The sequence below is a fragment of the Coregonus lavaretus genome, assembly GCF_964263955.1.
Source record: "Coregonus lavaretus genome assembly, chromosome: 28".
Taxonomy (NCBI): domain Eukaryota; kingdom Metazoa; phylum Chordata; class Actinopteri; order Salmoniformes; family Salmonidae; genus Coregonus; species Coregonus lavaretus.
Window position 1 is genome coordinate 28,357,267 of NC_140015.1, and position 18,453 is coordinate 28,375,719.

General features: G+C 42.9%; 1 protein-coding gene across 1 annotated transcript; it reads left to right on the top strand.

Annotated features, from left to right (window-relative positions):
* Window positions 1-119: 119 nt before the first annotated feature.
* On the top strand, window positions 120-11,842 carry LOC311103397 (cerebellar degeneration-related protein 2-like). The gene is made up of 7 exons (XM_084144962.1): window positions 120-289; window positions 1,986-2,098; window positions 7,723-7,871; window positions 8,034-8,210; window positions 10,651-10,956; window positions 11,040-11,310; window positions 11,546-11,842. Exons 1-7 carry the CDS (start codon window positions 208-210, stop codon window positions 11,813-11,815), a joined length of 1,368 nt encoding a protein of 455 aa, XP_084001088.1. The 5' UTR covers window positions 120-207; the 3' UTR covers window positions 11,816-11,842.
* The last annotated feature ends 6,611 nt before the right edge of the window (window positions 11,843-18,453 follow it).

Consider the following 18,453-nt stretch of genomic DNA (forward strand, 5'->3'; position numbering starts at 1 on the left):
CTGTCATTAAAAAAGTAGTGTCGCTTTTTCCTTAGTGGCTGAGTTCGTTCTCGGGCTGCACAGATTGCCACGTTGCCGCAAACAGACACCGGACTACGCCACTGGAGGATATTGTCCGGTCACTCCAGGCTGTTTATCACACCGGTGTTTTAGGATTCTGCCGGGTGGAGCGCGCACTCTCTATTGGAATACAATTGTCAGGGGAAAATGCTGACTGATATGATAGTGGAGGAAGAGTTTGAGCTCAAGGACGAGGAGCCATGGTATGGCAAACAGGACCTTGAGCACGGTAAGAGACTTGTGTTGCGGGCGTTGAAGGGAGGGATAGCTCGGTTGCGCCCTAAACAGCCGCAACTGGGAGAGAACAACCCCCAGCCTCTTATTGCAATACGATTCCACTATTCTACAGTCTGGATTGATACATCAGATCATCTGAGATTACAGATTAGAAAATCATTACAATTTAATTTTAAAATGTCCTAGACAAAATCAGTGAATAGCCTCACAGTTATTGCTGATGACATGCAATTGCCAACATTGCAACCACAAGCCTCATGATACCCTTTCATAGACCCACATCCATTCCATTAAAAAAAACATATTTTGTTAGAATTTAAACAAATAATCGGAGTGATTTGTATCGCACACATATCTTATTGTAAAGGGTAACACTCTTGTGACACTCACACATAGTCAGTAGTAGTGGGGTCTACATTGAGAATTACTGAGAGCCTTCTTGTTGCCAGGATATCCTAAGGCTGTCACTTCCCATGTGTTGATTATTGTGTCCTGTATGTGTCTTGTGTAGTATGTGTGTGTAGGCTACAGCTTTTGTAGTTTGTTTGGGCACTATTTGCATGTATTTGTGTACTGCATTATTATTGTGCACCTGTATGTTGTTGCAGGCATACATACTGTTAGACCTTGATCATGTCTCGCAGTTCCATTACATTAGCTGGCTGGCTGACTGCAACCTGGTCTCAGAGCTTTTTGTATAATTCTGTATGTAAATCCGATACACTACATTCAGTATGATTCATTACGTTTCGTATGTTATGTATTAATTTGTGGATGTCCATCACCCATTTCGTATGATATGTTACGAATTACAATTTGTAATATATGTTACAAATGCTCAAAACGTACAATATGTTACGTATTCGCAAAACGTATGATATATTACAAATTCTAGGTAGGTGGCTAGGATGCTAACATTAGCTATCTGGCTAACGTTAGCTAGGCTAGGGGTTAGGTTAAAGGTTAAGGTTAGGGGAAGGGTTAGCTAAAAGGGTTAAGGGAAGGGTTAGCTAACATGCTAAGTAGTTGCAAAGTAGCTAAAAAAAAGTAGTAAGTAGTTGAAAAGTTGCTAAAATGCTAAAGTTGTCCGTGATGAGATTCGAACTCGTAACCTTTGGGTTGATAGACGTTTGCGTTATACAAAACAAAAGGTTAAATTGATACACCTTTATTTGGTTAGTGTTCCCACACGGCCATATTTCCATGTTACAGCACTTATTTATGGAAAACAGACGGAAGACAGAGTGGACTACCTGTGCTAATTAGCTATCTCCGTCTCCGAACACCTGTGTGTAAACAGAAGTCAGATGCCACAAACATGTTGTCACTGAAAAATACTGTCGTCTGCAACTGTGTTAAAACCGCTTAAAACGGTGTTCAGTGAGTGTGTATTTTGCATTTTTAAAATCATTTTGATGTGATATGAAAGTAGAGGGATTTATTTATTTTTCTAGAACCATAGCGCAATTGAGAATCAATTCACATTTAGATGTAGTATTTGGTTGTTTTGGCTTCCAGAGCCAATTCACTTTTAAACAAAACATGTAAGGTCCTTGGACTATAAGGAGTAATGTTAGGTTCCTTTAGCCCAATATTGGGCTAACATACTGTGTGTGAAAGTGTTAACTGATCCATGTTTAGTGTATATACAATGAATATGTGTTTTGTTTGCGTGTATGTGTTTACAGATCTCCATTTGGCGGCTCAGCTGGGTAAGACCCTGCTGGACCGGAACCATGAGTTGGAGCAGGGGCTGCAGCAGATGTACTCCACCAACCAGGAGCAGCTGCAGGAGGTTGAGGTAGCTAGCCTAAATATGATCATACTAAGCCGCTGAGAGCAAATACAAACACGCACACCACCACATTGTAGGTTTAAAAAAAATTCCACTGATCAGTCGGAAACATATTGAACGGCTGCAAGATGTGTCATATGAATGAATCACTTTTTAAACCTTGCTCTGAAGGTCACTATGGCTGGAATATTGCTTGTTAATAAATTATCATTTTGCAGATACTGTACCACTGGAGTAGGCCAACATTCATTCAACAAATTGACTTAGTCTTAGCTAACCTGTCCTTAGCTAACCTGTCCTTCGGAAAGTATTCAGTCCCCATGACTTTTTACACATTTTGTTAGGTTACAGCCTTATTCAAACATTGATAACATTTCCCCCCCCCCCCCTCATCAATCTACACACAATACCCCATAATGACAAAGCAAAAACAGTTTTTGAAATTTTTGCTAATTTATATACAGTACCAGTCAAAAGTTTGGACACACCTACTCATTCAAGGGTTTTAATTAATTTTTACTATTTTCTACATTGTAGAATAATAGTGAAGACATCAAACTATGAAATAACACATTTGGAATCATGTATTAACCCAAAAAGTGTTAAACAAATCAAAATATATTTATATTTGAGATTCTTCAAATAGCCACCCTTTGCCTTGATGACAGCTTTGCACACTCTTGGCATTCTCTCAACCAGCTTCACCTGGAATGCTTTTCCAACAGTCTTGAAGGAGTTCCCACATATGCTGAGTACTTGTTGGCTGCGTTTCCTTCACTCTAACGTCCGACTCATCCCATACCATCTCAATTGGGTTGAGGTCGGGGGATTGTGGAGGCCAGGTCATCTGATGCAGCACTCCATCACTCTCCTTCTTGGTAAAATAGCCCTTACACAGCCTGGAGGTGTGTTGGGTCATTGCCCTGTTGAAAAACAAATGATTGTCCGACTAAGCCCAAACCAGATGGGATGGCGTATCGCTGCAGAATGCTGTGGTAGCCATGCTGGTTAAGTGTGCCTTGAATTCTAAATAAGTGTCAACAGGAAAGCACCCCCACACCATAATACCCCCTCCTCCATGCTTTACGGTGGGAACTACACATGCAGCGAACATCCATTCACCCACACCGCGTCTCACAAAGACACAGTGGTTGGAACCAAAAATCTCAAATTTGGACTCCAGACCAAAGGACACATTTCCACCAGTCTAATGTCCATTGCTTGTGTTTCTTGGCCCAAGCAGGTCTCTTCTTCTTATTGGTGTCCTTTAGTAGTGGTTTCTTTGTAGCAATTCGACCATGAAGGCCTGATTCACACAGTCCCCTCTAAACAGTTGATGTTGAGATGTGTCTGTTACTTGAACTCTGTGAAGCATTTATTTGGGCTGCAATTTCTGAGGCTGGTAACTCTAATGAACTTATCCTCTGCAGAAGAGGTAACTCTGGTTCTTCCATTCCTGTGGCAGTCCTCATGAGAGCCAGTTTCATCATAGCGCTTGATGGTTTTTGAGACTGCACTTGAAGAAACGTTCAGTTCTTGAAATGTTCTGTGTTGACTGACCTTCATGTCTTAAAGTAATGATGGACTGTCGTTTCTCTTTGCTTATTTGAGCTGTTCTTGCCATAATATGTACTTGGTCTTTTACCAAATAGTGATATCTTCTGTATGTAGATGTGTCCAAACTTTTGACTGGTAGTGTATATTAAACATTTTAAAATCACATTTACATAAGTATTCAGACACTTTACTCAGGACTTTGTTGAAGCACCTTTGACAGCAATTACAGCCTTGAGTCTTCTTGGGCATGACGCTACAAACTTGGCACACCTGTATTTGGGGAGTTTCTTCCATTCTTCTCTGCAGATCCTCTCAAGCTCTGTCAGGTTGGATGGGAAGTGTTGCTTTACAGCTATTTTCAGGTCTCTCCAGAGATGTTCGATCGGGTTAAAGTCCGGGCTCTGGCTGGGCCACTCAAGGATATTCAGAGACTTGTCCCGAAGCCATTCCTGCGTTGTCTTGGCTGTGTGCTTAGGGTTGTTGTTCTGTTGGAAGGTGAACCTTCGCCCCAGTCTGAGGTCTTGAGCGCTCTGGAGCAGGTTTTCATCAAGGTTCTCTCTGTACTTTGCTCCGTTCATCTTTGCCTCGATCCTGACTAGTCTCCCAGTCCCTGCAGCTGAAAACACCCCCACAGCATAATGCTCCCACCACCATGCTTCACCGTAGGGATGGTGCCAAGCTTCCTCCAGATGTGACGCTTGGCATTAAGGCCAAAGAGTTGAATCTTGGTTTCATCAGACCAGAGAATCTTGTTTCTCATGGTCTGGGAGTCTTTAGGTGCCTTTTGGCAAACTCCAAGCAGGCTGTCATGTGCCTTTTACTGAGGAGTGGCTTCCGTCTGGCCACGCTACCATAAAGGCCTGATTGGTGGAGTGCTGCGGAGATGGTTGTCCTTCTGGAAGGTTCTCCCATCTCCACAGAGGAACTCCAGAGCTCTGTCAGAGTGACCATCTGGTTCTTGGTCACCTCCCTGTCCAAGGCCATTCTCCCCCGATTGCTTAGTTTGGCCGGGCGGCCAGCTCTAGGAAGAGTCTTGGTGGTTCCAAACTTCTTCCATTTAAGAATGATGGAGGCCACTGTGTTCTTGGGGACCTTCAATGCTGCAGAATCTTTTTGGTACCCTTCCCCAGATCTGTGCCTCGACACAATCCGGTCTCTGAGCTCTACGGACAATTCCTTTGACCTCATGGCTTTGTTTTTGCTCTGACATGCACTGTCAACTGTGGGACCTTTATATAGACAGATGTGTGCCTTTCCAAATCATGTCCAATCAATTGAATTTACCACAGGTGGACTTCAATCAAGTTGTTGAAACATCTCAAGGATGATCAACAGAAACAGGATGCATCTGAGCTCAATTTCGAGTCTCATAGCAAACGGTCTGAATACTTATGTAAATAAGGTATCAGTTTTTTTATTTTAATACATTTGCTAACATTTCTAAAAACCTGTTTTCGTTTTGTCATTATGGGGTATTGTGTGCAGATTGCTGAGGATTATTTATTTGTTTAATCCATTTTAGAATAAGGGTTTAACATAACAAAGTGGAAATTGTCAAGGGGTCTGAATACTTTCCGAAGGCACTGTACCTGTCCTGTCTGTAAACAAAAACAGGACTTCAGGTGTTCAGAAGCAATAAGAAGCTTAGCTCAAATGTATGACGTCATTAGGAAACAACCCTACGCACAGACCAACATGTCCATCAATGGGAGCCGAAAGTCCACATTGAGAAATCTCTGCTCCAAATCAATTTTCTTGTCAGGCTCTTCCAATCGTTAGTTTCCTCTCGTTAAATGGGATCAAGTGAAAGCCCGTCTGGATTAGCTCATGACTTAATTGGTCCTTGGCATGGTGCATTGCATGGACAGGTATTTGTCTTCCTATCTTTAAGGCACCTTTAGGACACCTTTCACCTCCTCTCTGTAAGGAGGGCAGTGGCCAATGGCTTTATGCTCCCTTCAGTAGCCAAAGGCTTAGTCAAGGTAGTGAACTTTCACATAGTTACTACTGATGTTATCCTGCCTCTCAACACAGGGTGTCTAAGGCTGTGTTTAGACAGGCAGCCCAATTCTGATATTTTGTTTCACTAATTGGTCTTTTGACCAATCAGATCAGCTCTGAAAAAGATCTGATGTGAAAAGATCTGATGTGATTGGTCAAAAGACCAATTAGTGGAAACAATATCATAATTGTGCTGCCTGTGTAAACGTAGCCTAAGAGAACTTGGTGTGCAAATACTCTTTCCTGCCTTGCACCGCATGATATATGATGGTGTGTTTAACAACCAATATTTTGGGGTTGCCTAATAGTACCCTCACTATATTCACAGGATGTATACTCACACACGTTCTTTGTACCACTAACTGAGAACATTACATTTTTGTATCGGACCTTTCGGCCTTTCTTCCATCTTCCTGACTAGTGACCACTTCTTCAGTATGAACTCCTTGCTTGTTCACAAGGGTCGACTGGAGCTATAGGTGCGGGCATGCCGCACAGATCTGATTTGTACAGTAAATCACTTCTTTTCCAAACAAATAAGCATGAACAACAGATCTGTACAAAGATCAGCGTATATGTGCACTGCGCAGGTGCTAGCTCTGGGCGACCATGGTGGAACAAGCAGTATGTGTTCGGTGAGCAATCTCAACAAGTTCAAACAAACAGGTGATACATTCAAAGGGTGTTCAGGCGCAACGTGTTCGTTCAGCACACAACCAACCACAGGGGATTTCAGCCCTCTAGTCTAAGACCTATGTATCGACGTTTAACCCCAGGATGTCCGACTATTACTGACCGTACCAACTGTCCCGTTCTATTTTAATTACTGGAGAGACCATCTAATTGACAGCAGGTCAACAAAGATAAGGACCTTACATTATTTACAGTGCTGATTATGAGGCCAGTGCCTTCAGTGCTTATTGAGTTGTAATCCCATGTATCTGACCATCTCTATATGTGGTGTCTGTACCTGGTCTTAGGCTACTCTTGGGCTATTCCACGTAACAGAATTATGCAAAGTTTGGTAACAGAATGACGGTCTGTGCTGTTTGTGCCGTCATTCTGTTACCAAACTTTGCATCTGCACTGCTCTTCAAGTAAATGTGTTTTTGTAACATTTTCTGTGGAAATTGTTAAAAGTAGTCCTTGTGCATGAAGTTGTATGTTAATATTTTATTTTTCTACTTTGCAATCATTGGTTTTTGTTTTACATACATTTTAAAGTGGAAAATCTGGAGTCTCGGCATCATTCTGTTATTGTGGAATTCCCCTATTTCCTTGTAATGTTAAGAGGCATATAACCTCTATTTTCAGGTAATGGTTAGCTAGATATGTCAAGTTCAAGGTAATATCGTCACCTATGCAACTACTGTGACAGTGTTACTCATCTGTCAGTATTGTGACCCTGCTATTTTTTTCACTTTGGACTAAGATCTTTGTACACTTTTGACTGCAAGATCAGTAAAGTATATTTCACACGTAATTGAACCAGTTCAAAGTTCCATTGACATATTTTTTAACTGAAGCGTGTCTCTCTGAAGGAGCTCACTGAGTGATGTGGGTTAGGGCTTTATCCTAAGCCTTGTCTGACAGTCAGTTAATATCAAAACCTAATGATTTGAATGAGTCATGATGGTTAAGCCTAAATTCGAGGGCACATAGGGGGATCACTTAGGAGTCCTTTAACAAGTGGCAGTGAACCATCCTGATAATGCTAAGTGGTATATGCCCCAGCTCCATGCAAATGTCTTTCAAATACTCTTGCATAGAGTATTCCTGTCACAAAGCCACAGTGTTTTGCCAGTCCAAAAGGGTGTTTGGTGCTTCTGGTCCTCTTCAGAGGACGCACTGAGCTGTTTCGTAATGTATCATTGTTCTGAGAATTGAATTGAGAGAATAATGAGAGAACTCTCATACTGTAGCAGTCATAATGGAACCATAATTAAATGCTTGATCAATACTTACAATACAGTATAAACTCCGTATCACCTGACAAACGCTGGACCCTTTTAGTGTTCTATTCTATCCATCCTAATTCAATGGCCCTTACCTTTGACCTACTCTCCTCCCAGTACCTGACCAAGCAGGTGGATCTGCTGAGGCAGATGAATGACCAGCATGCTAAGGTATACGAGCAGCTAGATGTGGCCGCCAGAGACCTGGAGCAGGGCAACCACAGGCTGATTCTGGACAACCGCGTCGCCCAGCAGAGGATCAACTGGTGAGACTCATGACTTTATCTGATTCCTTTCTGAAAATAGTAGCTGCAACCATTTTTTCCCAGCATAAATACTTAGTAAAGTAAGTGGCAAGGTTTTGGCAAAATGAATTTTCTCCACAAAGCTCAGTAATTCGAACCACTTCTATGCTCGTCCTCTCCCAGCCTGACAGAGAATATCGACAGTCTTGAGACCCACATGGAGGACCTGCAGACCCAGGTGGAGGAGCTGAGTGCAGCCCAGTCTGACCGCAGCAGGAGAGAACTGGCCGAACAGAGACGCAACCTTGGAGCACAGAGTGTGTCCTGCCTCAAGGAGCTGTATGACCTGCAGAAAGACAAGTGAGTGTGTGTGTGCATGTCTGTGTCCTGCAGCTGTGCAATTGAATCTGGTGCCAACAAACTGTTAATGTTATTTTTACTCTAAAACGCAGCCATTCCACCACAGAACCAGATGTGTTCAGCTTTATTCAGCTCAAATCAATGTTGATCAGTTACAGGTCTTTCTGCAAGTTTATAGAAACTGCACTACCAATCATCAATGGTGTCCAACTAGCAGTCACAGAGCCTCTTCTCATCACTACCCCTTACAGTGATCTGCGTTCTGTGTATTCCCTTTCAGTGCATATTAAGTAAACGAGACAGAGAAAGACACTTTTGACTATTGAGATGGGCCCATAGTCTAATGACCTGTTTATCCGGCCTCCTACGACCCCTGACCCTCCTCTGGTGTATTACCAACATTATCAGCCGTGTGCTGACTGGATGTCCCTAGGTCACACAGACCCACTGGGCCAAGGCTTTTCAGATACAATCCCCTGCAGATAAATCTTTCCGTGGGGGTTAAGTCTAGCCTGTATACACACACACACACACACACACAATATTAGTAGCCTGTCTTAGCATGCAATACAAAACAACTGATAAAGCACATACAGTTGAAGTCGGAAGTTTACATACACTTAGGTTGGAGTCATTAAAACTAGTTTTTCAACCACTCCACAAATTTCTTGTTAACAAACTATAGTTTTGGCAAGTCGGTTAGGACATCTACTTTGTGCATGACACAAGTCATTTTTCCATCAATTGTTTACAGACAGATTATTTCACTTATAATTCACTGTATCACAATTCCAGTGGGTCGGAAGTTTACATACCCTAAGTTGACTGTGACTTTAAACAGCTTGGAAAATTCCAGAAAATGATGTCATGGCTTTAGAAGCTTCTGATAGGCTAATTGACATCATTTGAGTCAATTGGAGGTGTACCTGTGGATGTATTTCAAGGCCTACCTTCAAACTCAGTGCCTCTGCTTGACATCATGGGAAAATCAAAAGAAATCAGCCAAAATTGTAGACCTCCACAAGTTTGGTTCATCCTTGGGAGCAATTTCGAAACGCCTGAAGGTACCACGTTCATCTGTACAAACAATAGTACGCAATTATAAACACCATGAGACCACGCAGCTGTCATACTGCTCAGGAAGGAGACGCGTTCTGTCTCCTAGAGATGAACGACTTTGGTGCGAAAAGTGCAAATCAATCCCAGAACAACAGCAAAGGACCTTGTGAAGATGCTGGAGGAAACGGGTACAAAAATATCTATATCCACAGTAAAATGAGACCTATATCGACATAACCTGAAAGGCCGCTCAGCAAGGAAGAAGCCACTGCTCCAAAACCGCCATAAAAAAGCCAAACTACGGTTTGCAACTGCACATGGGGACAAAGATCGTACTTTTTGGAGAAATGTCCTCTGGTGTGATGAAACCATCGTTATGTTTGGAGGAGAAAGGGGGTTGCTTGCAAGCCGAAGAACACCATCCCAACCGTGAAGCACGGGGGTGGCAGCATTATGCTGTGGGGGTGCTTTGCTGCAGGAGGGACTGGTGCACTTCACAAAATAGATGGCATCATGAGGAAGGAAAATTATGTGGATATATTGAAGCAACATCTCAAGACATCAGTCAGGAAGTTAAAGCTTGGTTGCAAATGGGTCTTCAAAATGGACAATGACCCCAAGCATACTTCCAAAGTTGTGGCAAAATGGCTTAAGGACAACAAAGTCAAGGTATTGGAGTGGCCATCACAAAACCCTGACCTCAATCCTAAAGATAATTTGTGGGCAGAACTGAAAAAGCATGTGCGAGCAAGGAGGCCTACAAACCTGACTCAGTTACACCAGCTCTGTCAGAAGGAATGGGCCAAAATTCACACAACTTATTGTGGGAAGCTTGTGGAAGGCTACCCGAAACGTTTGACCCAAGTTAAACAATTTAAAGGCAATGCTACCAAATACTAATTGAGTGTATGTAAACTTCTGACCCACTGGGAATGTGATGAAAGAAATAAAAGCTGAAATAAATCATTCTCTCTATTATTATTCTGACATTTCACATTCTTTAAAATAAAGTGGTGATCCTAACTGACCTAAGACAGGGAATTGTTACTAGGATTAAATGTCAGGAATTGTGAAAAACTGATTTTGAAGAGTGTGCAAAGCTGTCATCAAGGCAAAGGGTGGCTATTTGAAGAATCTCAAATATAAAATATATTTTGATTTGTTTAACACTTTTTTGGGGGTTACTACATGATTCCATATGTGTTATTTCATAGTTTTGATGTCTTCACTATTATTCTACAATGTAGAAAATAGTACACATAAAGAAACCCTGGAATGAAAAGGTGTCCAAAATTTAGACGGGTACTGTACATGATAAAAAACAGACGTCTATAACCACTTTCACCATCTTGTTGACCCTTACTCCTTTTCCCTGTCCCAGGTATGTGGCCTATGAGAGCCTGCGTGTGGAGCGTTCCTGGCCAGCAAGGGAGCAGTCCTGTCAGGACCCAAACCCAGAGGAGGAGAACTTTGCGCTCCAGCGCTCCATCCAGACCCTGCAGGCTGTTCTGGCCTCTGAGCGGGGGAAGCGGGAGGCAGCGGAACAGGAGACTGAGCTGACGGCCAGGGAGAACGGGGTTCTGGAGCAGCGGCTGGCCCTGCTGGAAGGCTGCCGGGCCAGGCAAAGGGAGCTGGAGGCAGAGGTGGAGGAGCTCCGGCAGCTGTGGCAGGCCGACTACGCCAACAGGTACGATCATGACACTATTTCTATTCATACTTGGTACATGTTGTTTGTATGTGTATAATGAAGACAATACCCTACTCCACTAGCGTCAGGAGACCTGACCGGCTACTGCTGCCCGACTCGGTCTTCTTCGCCCCAGAGGAGAAGCCCAGTCTGGTCCAAAGTGAGGAGAAGGAGGTGGGGGAGCAGGGGAGGCGCAGCCTGCAGAGGTGTAACAGCGAAAGTGTTCTGAGGGAGACACTAGCAGACGACATCCGGCGGGGACACGAGCGTACATGTATCAGACGAGCGGAGGCGGTGAAGCAGAGAGGAATCTCCCTGCTCAATGAGGTGGACGCCCAGTATAGTGCACTGCAGGTAAAGGATTTCATTAAAGTTTTTGTTATTAACAGTTTATCATTATTGCATAATAAACACAAAGACAAACAGAGGGTGAAACTATTTCCATTTGTCCACGATGTGCCCTATGAATAAGAATGACAAACAAAAGGTCTAGGAGGTGAAGCCAATGAAATTGTTATGCAGTAATTTATGAGTTTGTTATACAGTGTGGAAAGTTGCCAATGAGTGACTGAACGTTTGCCTCCTGCAGGTCAAATACGAGGAGCTTCTGCGGCGCTGCCAGCTGGGGGCAGACGGGCTCAGTCACAAGGCTGTGCAGACACCCCACAGTTCCCACGGCACTGTCAGTTACCCCCGACGGCGCCTCTCAAGCTCGGCCATCTCCATCGGGCTCCCAGCTGTCCCCGAAGACAACGGGCCGCAGCCGGAGTACAAGGCCCTATTCCAGGAGATCTTCACCTGCATCCAGAAGACCAAAGAGGATCTAAGTGAGAACAAGTGGCCGAGTCAGGGTCATTGATTCTGGGGACAGTGATGGCAGTATTGGTTCTTTCTGCACCTTTGAATGGGGTTTGCACTCCTTTTTTGTTTTGTCATGATATTGAGTTTGACAAAAGACTGCTCAAGAGGATATTGCTATAGGAGAGGGCCTAACATAGCAGAGATCCCAAAGGGTGCTGTCTGTGGGCGCATGTGCATTGCGTCTACTGTAACACCTGTACCTTTTACACAACATGTACCCTGTTGTCTCCTTCAATCCTGTCAACACTATCACCTCGAGACGCTCCAATGGTTTCATCAATAAGCACTTTTTAAAAATCTACCGTACATCCCTTTGACTATTTTCCATCCTTATCTAAAAGTTTGTGTTTGGCGCAAACATTTCCAGGTCAGATGTTGATAAATGGGTTGTTAAATGGATTGTTTGAGTCCTGATGCTATCACCTCTTAACATCCGACTGCTCTTATGCCACATTTAGCTTGATTAGATGGCAGCCCCTCTTCGCTTGAAGTCAATGGGTGCAATAATATTAACAACCAGGTTTTTTCTATTATTTTGTTTTCTACTAAATTCAAGCAATCATAGCAATTAGAATGGTATGTGTATGTACCATAGATTTGGTCTTGCAGCTTAATGAGTAGGCCTATGCTGCAATAGGTAGATGGGCTCAAAGTGTTTGTTTGTACGCTGATACCACGTACAGAACCACCATTGTACAGATCTTGAACTTGCTTAGACTATCTAGCAGTCTGTGTTCAATCCGATCCATTTAGTGTTAAGTCTGTCGCAATTATTTTATTTTATTTTATTTTTGGGGGGGGTAGGGGGAGCCATACATTTTGCGCATACTGTACATATTGCCAGATTATAGATTTAACTACATTTGTGTACCTTATCATGCCAACGAAAAAGTACTGGACTAGATGGAGTACTTTATAGACTCAATAAGTACTTTATAGATGCACTATATATCAAAAGTATGTGGATACCCCTTCAAATTAGTGGATTCGGCTATTTCAACCACACCCGTTGCTGACAGGTGTATAAAACCAAGCACACAGCCATGCGATCTCCATAGACAAACATTGGCAGTAGAATGGCCTTACTGAAGAGCTCAGTGACTTTCAACGTGGCACCGTCATAGGATGCCACCTTTCCAACAAGTCAGTTCGTCAAATTTCTGCCCTGCTAGAGCTGCCCCGGTCAACTGTAAGTGCTGTTATTCTGAAGTGGAAACGTCTAGGAGCAACAACGGCTCATCCGCGAAGTGGTAGGCCACACAAGCTCACAGAACGGAACTGCCGAGTGCTGAAGCAAGTAAAAATAGTCTATCCTTGCTTACAACACTCACTACCGAGTTCCAAACTGCCTCTGGAAGCAACGTCCGCACAATAACTGTTCGTCGGGAGCTTCATGAAATGGGTTTCCATGGCCGAGCGTAAGATCACCATGCGCAATGCCAAGCGTCGGCTGTAGTTGTGTAAAGCTCGCCGCCATTGGACTCTGGCGCAGTGGAAATGCGTTCTCTGGAGTGATGAATCACGCTTCACCATCTGGCAGTCCGACAGACTAATCTGGGTTTGCGGATGCCAGGAGAACGCTACCTGCCCCAATGCATAGTGCCAACTGTAGTTTGGAGGAGGAATAATGGTCTGGGGCTGTTTTTCATGGTTCGGGCTAGGCCCTTTAGTTTCAGTGAAGGGAAATCTTAACACAAATCTTGCAGCATACAATTACATTGTAGACGATACTGTGTTTCCAACTTTGTGGCAACAGTTTGGGGAATGCCCTTTCCTGTTTCAGCATGACAATGCCCCGTGCACAAAGCAAGGTCTATACAGAAATGGTTTGTCGAGATCAGTCTGGAAGAACTTGACTGGCCTGCACAGAGCCCTGCCCTCAACCCCATCGAACACCTTTGGGATGAATTGGAACGCAGACTGCGAACCAGGCCTAATCGCCCAACATCAGTGCACGACCCCACTACTGCTCTTGTGGCTGAATGGAAGCAAGTCCCCGCAGCAATGTTCGAACATCTAGTGGAAAGCCTTCCCAGAAGAGTGGAGGCTGTTATAGCAGCAAAGTGGGGAGCAACTCCATATGAATGCCCATGATTTTGGAATGAGATGTTAGATGAGCATGTGTCCACATACTTTTGGCCATGTCGTGTATTTATGGAGGTTAGGCCTATAGTAGTCAACGTTGATAGATAGATTGGCCTGTAATACCAGAGAACCATAAGTGGACACTGGAAAAGGCCCAGTCTGTTCTCTCTGTTTCTATGATCATTTGTGTGATGTGTGTCCCTATATCTAGGCCTATAGCTATCTATGCCAACAGGACACATCGCAGCTTTGCACTTTCCACTGACCGACAGACATGTTTTATTTTTTGGGGGGGACGATGAGATGGTATTTATTTTCCTATGCTAATATTTGTCATTTGTCACTGTATTACAGATCTATAATGTGAATGTTGTTGTAGCTAATGCTGATTCAGAGGAGTACAGTGGCTTTGAGTTTGACTGACACTGAGGTTCAAAGTATGTTAAGGTGCTTCTTAATTGAATATGTGAAACTTATGTTTTGAAAGCGGAAGTGTTAAGAAAAAGATATGATTAAGGTTGCGGCGAGTTGTTGTCTTTTTAACTTGTGGATCCCTCAGCAAAATGTGCTTAATCTCAAAGCCCTTAAAGACTGGTAGATTCTCTGCTCAGCAATATCCTGCCAAAGACCACAACAAACGGGAGGGTAGGGCCAGTATATCTTGCAGTCGGTCAAACAGACACTGAGACACTTCAGATAACCAAGAACAAGAGTTCAGATCAATACATCGGTGTCTTTTCCATCCGAAGTCCAAAGCTTCTCAGCGTCTGTGGTTTGGCGGATAGGTTTACTGTTTCTTACTTGTGATGGACTGTAAAATGAGTAGAAACACAAAGCCTGTCAATATCGGCTTCCTTTTTGATGCTTTCAAAATACTTGGCGTCTCAGGGCAGACCTAGGAATATAAATACATTATATTTTGACAAGGAGATACATAAAAGCAGCAGGACTAGAGCCTTTAAGGACTGGAGTTGTGTGTATTAGATGAATATACAATCTGGATTAGATGATCAGTAGCCAAATGGTCAGCTGAGGAATTACCTGTTATAGCCTACTTTGATTCAGGAGCTTATTCAGAACAGTGGAAGCTAGCTTATATGTTCTAACTGATTCCCTGTTCTATGTTGTGTAGATTTGCATTAGCTCCATGACTGTTCTATTTCAATAAGCCCCGTAACAGTCTCTGGGCTCAAAATGCAGCTGTACATCCACATTGGTGAACTTCAAGCCGCCCTTTCTTCCTCTACTACCAGGGTCCATTATGACGTTACTCATCCTGGACCTAGACTCAAACTTGATGTCCATTTTGTGTTTTACATCAAATCAGAACTTGAAATTATATTATTTTTCTGAACTATTTATTAATGCTATACTTGATATAATGAAAATGAGAAATATTACAAATGGCAATCATTTCATAGTAATATACAACTGTAATTAATATATAGATGCTGCCTATAGTAAGGTGGGTCATAGATCACCAGCACCCATCTCAACTGTTAACAGCTGAAGGTGATTGGAACGGCATTACAAGTGTTCTTCATTATGACTAACACATGCTTTCGCTTACAGTGAACCATTAAAAAAAGAATTGTGCAAGAGATGATGAGTCTTTCCTGAGTCCCATACAAGAGCCTCGTGGAGAACATGCCCAGGCAAACGTGGGTTATACAGTGGGGGAAAAAAAGTATTTAGTCAGCCACCAATTGTGCAAGTTCTCCCACTTAAAAAGATGAGAGAGGCCTGTAATTTTCATCATAGGTACACGTCAACTATGACAGACAAAATGAGGAAAAAAAATCCAGAAAATCACATTGTAGGATTTTTAATGAATTTATTTGCAAATTATGGTGGAAAATAAGTATTTGGTCAATAACAAAAGTTTCTCAATACTTTGTTATATACCCTTTGTTGGCAATGACACAGGTCAAACGTTTTCTGTAAGTCTTCACAAGGTTTTCACACACTGTTGCTGGTATTTTGGCCCATTCCTCCATGCAGATCTCCTCTAGAGCAGTGATGTTTTGGGGCTGTCGCTGGGCAACACAGACTTTCAACTCCCTCCAAAGATTTTCTATGGGGTTGAGATCTGGAGACTGGCTAGGCCACTCCAGGACCTTGAAATGCTTCTTACGAAGCCACTCCTTCGTTGCCCGGTCGGTGTGTTTGGGATCATTGTCATGCTGAAAGACCCAGCCACGTTTCATCTTCAATGCCCTTGCTGATGGAAGGAGGTTTTCACTCAAAATCTCACGATACATGGCCCCATTCATTCTTTCCTTTACACGGATCAGTCGACCTGGTCCCTTTGCAGAAAAACAGCCCCAAAGCATGATGTTTCCACCCCCATGCTTCACAGTAGGTATGGTGTTCTTTGGATGCAACTCAGCATTCTTTGTCCTCCAAACACGACGAGTTGAGTTTTTACCAAAAAGTTCTATTTTGGTTTCATCTGACCATATGACATTCTCCCAATCCTCTTCTGGATCATCCAAATGCACTCTAGCAAACTTCAGACGGGCCTGGACATGTACTGGCTTAAGCAGGGGGACACGTCTGGCACTGCAGGATTTGAGTCCCTGGCGGCGTAGTGTGTTACTGATGGTAGGCTTTGTTACTTTGGTCCCAGCTCTCTGCAGGTCATTCACTAGGTCCCCCCGTGTGGTTCTGGGATTTTTGCTCACCGTTCTTGTGATCATTTTGACCCCACGGTGTGAGATCTTGCGTGGAGCCCCAGATCGAGGGAGATTATCAGTGGTCTTGTATGTCTTCCATTTCCTAATAATTGCTCCCACAGTTGATTTCTTCAAACCAAGCTGCTTACCTATTGCAGATTCAGTCTTCCCAGCCTGGTGCAGGTCTACAATTTTGTTTCTGGTGTCCTTTGACAGCTCTTTGGTCTTGGCCATAGTGGAGTTTGGAGTGTGACTGTTTGAGGTTGTGGACAGGTGTCTTTTATACTGATAACAAGTTCAAACAGGTGCCATTAATACAGGTAACGAGTGGAGGACAGAGGAGCCTCTTAAAGAAGAAGTTACAGGTCTGTGAGAGCCAGAAATCTTGCTTGTTTGTAGGTGACCAAATACTTATTTTCCACCATAATTTGCAAATAAATTCATTAAAAATCCTACAATGTGATTTTCTGGATTTTTTTTCTTCAATTTGTCTGTCATAGTTGACGTGTACCTATGATGAAAATTACAGGCCTCTCATCTTTTTAAGTGGGAGAACTTGCACAATTGGTGGCTGACTAAATACTTTTTTTCCCCACTGTATGTTGGCTAGATAAAGTAGGCTTCATAGATTGAAACCATTGTGTCCCTGCATAGTTTATTGGAGGGCTGTCTCAGCCTGCCCTCCTTCCCTGTTTTAATCTCTGTAGTATCAAATACGGCATGTTAATCTCTCAATATTCATGTGAACTGACAAACTATAGTGAGAAAGTGGTGAGAGAATCCATCCGAATGTGTAGAAAGTAGACAACAGTCATACACGTAGACCTACTTTTAAAATGTCCTCTTAAAGGAAATATTCGCCCATTTTGAATGTTATGTTTTCATGTGTATCTGAGCTATTCGCTGTTCAATCAGGCAGAAACATAGCCGGTAGGACGACTTTTGCGTCATGCAGTATATTACATATTCTACTTTACATCATGTATTATAGAACAAATTGTTATTTCTGATCAAGGGGCAAATCTGAACGAGCAGCTCAGTCACCAAATGTACTCAGTGATCGCCTCTCGAGCCAATAATAGGGCTTTGTCTTCCAGACCGCTAATAGCTTTTACATAACGGCTAGTTTCCTGCACTACTCCCAACAACCCCCAAATCCACTAACCCTCCACAAAAGGGGATTACATGCTAAACTCGGCCATAAAGAGACTGTCTTACAAAGGCTCTGGAAGCTGCACTCTGGACTCTGGAAACCGAGAGAACTTAGTGTTGGCTTTCAAATCAATCTGCAATTGAGACCTATGTTTGGTTGGCAGACCGTATGCAATGGATTTCTGATGAAAAATTGTAATGGAAAAGCGACACATTTTGGGGACAGTTACAACACATTCAGTATGTTCTCTGTAGTCCTGTAACAACTTCAATGCACATTTTCCTGCAACACAAACGAAGAAGAGACTGAAATGTAGGCTAGGCTATAGCCTATCAATGGCGCTCCTATACACAGTACCAGTCAAAAGTTTGACACACCTACTCACTCCAGGGTTTTTCTTTATTTTTACTATTTTCTAAATTGTAGAATAATAGTGAAGACAACAAAAATATGAAATAACAGATATGGAATCAGTACAAGTCAAAAGGGTTCACAGTGTCCATTATTTGATTTGATCAGGGCAGGCAGGGCAGCACATACAAAACTGCATTTAGTCCAATAAAAATACATGATATTATTAGGGTGATAAATAAAAGGTAGTTGCTCCATGACACGAGTACACTCTACTGGGACAAAATGCTTACAGCACCTGGTATTCCCAGGCGGTCTCCCATCCAAGTAAGTCACTCTGGATAAGAGCGTCTGCTAAATGACGAAAATGTA

Excerpts from the sequence above, each read along its gene's own strand:
- LOC311103397 (XM_084144962.1), top strand. The coding sequence starts at position 208 with ATGCTGACTGATATGATAGTGGAGGAAGAGTTTGAGCTCAAGGACGAG. Across the intron at positions 10,957-11,039 it reads CAGGCCGACTACGCCAACAG|CGTCAGGAGACCTGACCGGC; the intron begins GTACGATCATGA and ends CTACTCCACTAG. Across the intron at positions 11,311-11,545 it reads CCCAGTATAGTGCACTGCAG|GTCAAATACGAGGAGCTTCT; the intron begins GTAAAGGATTTC and ends TGCCTCCTGCAG.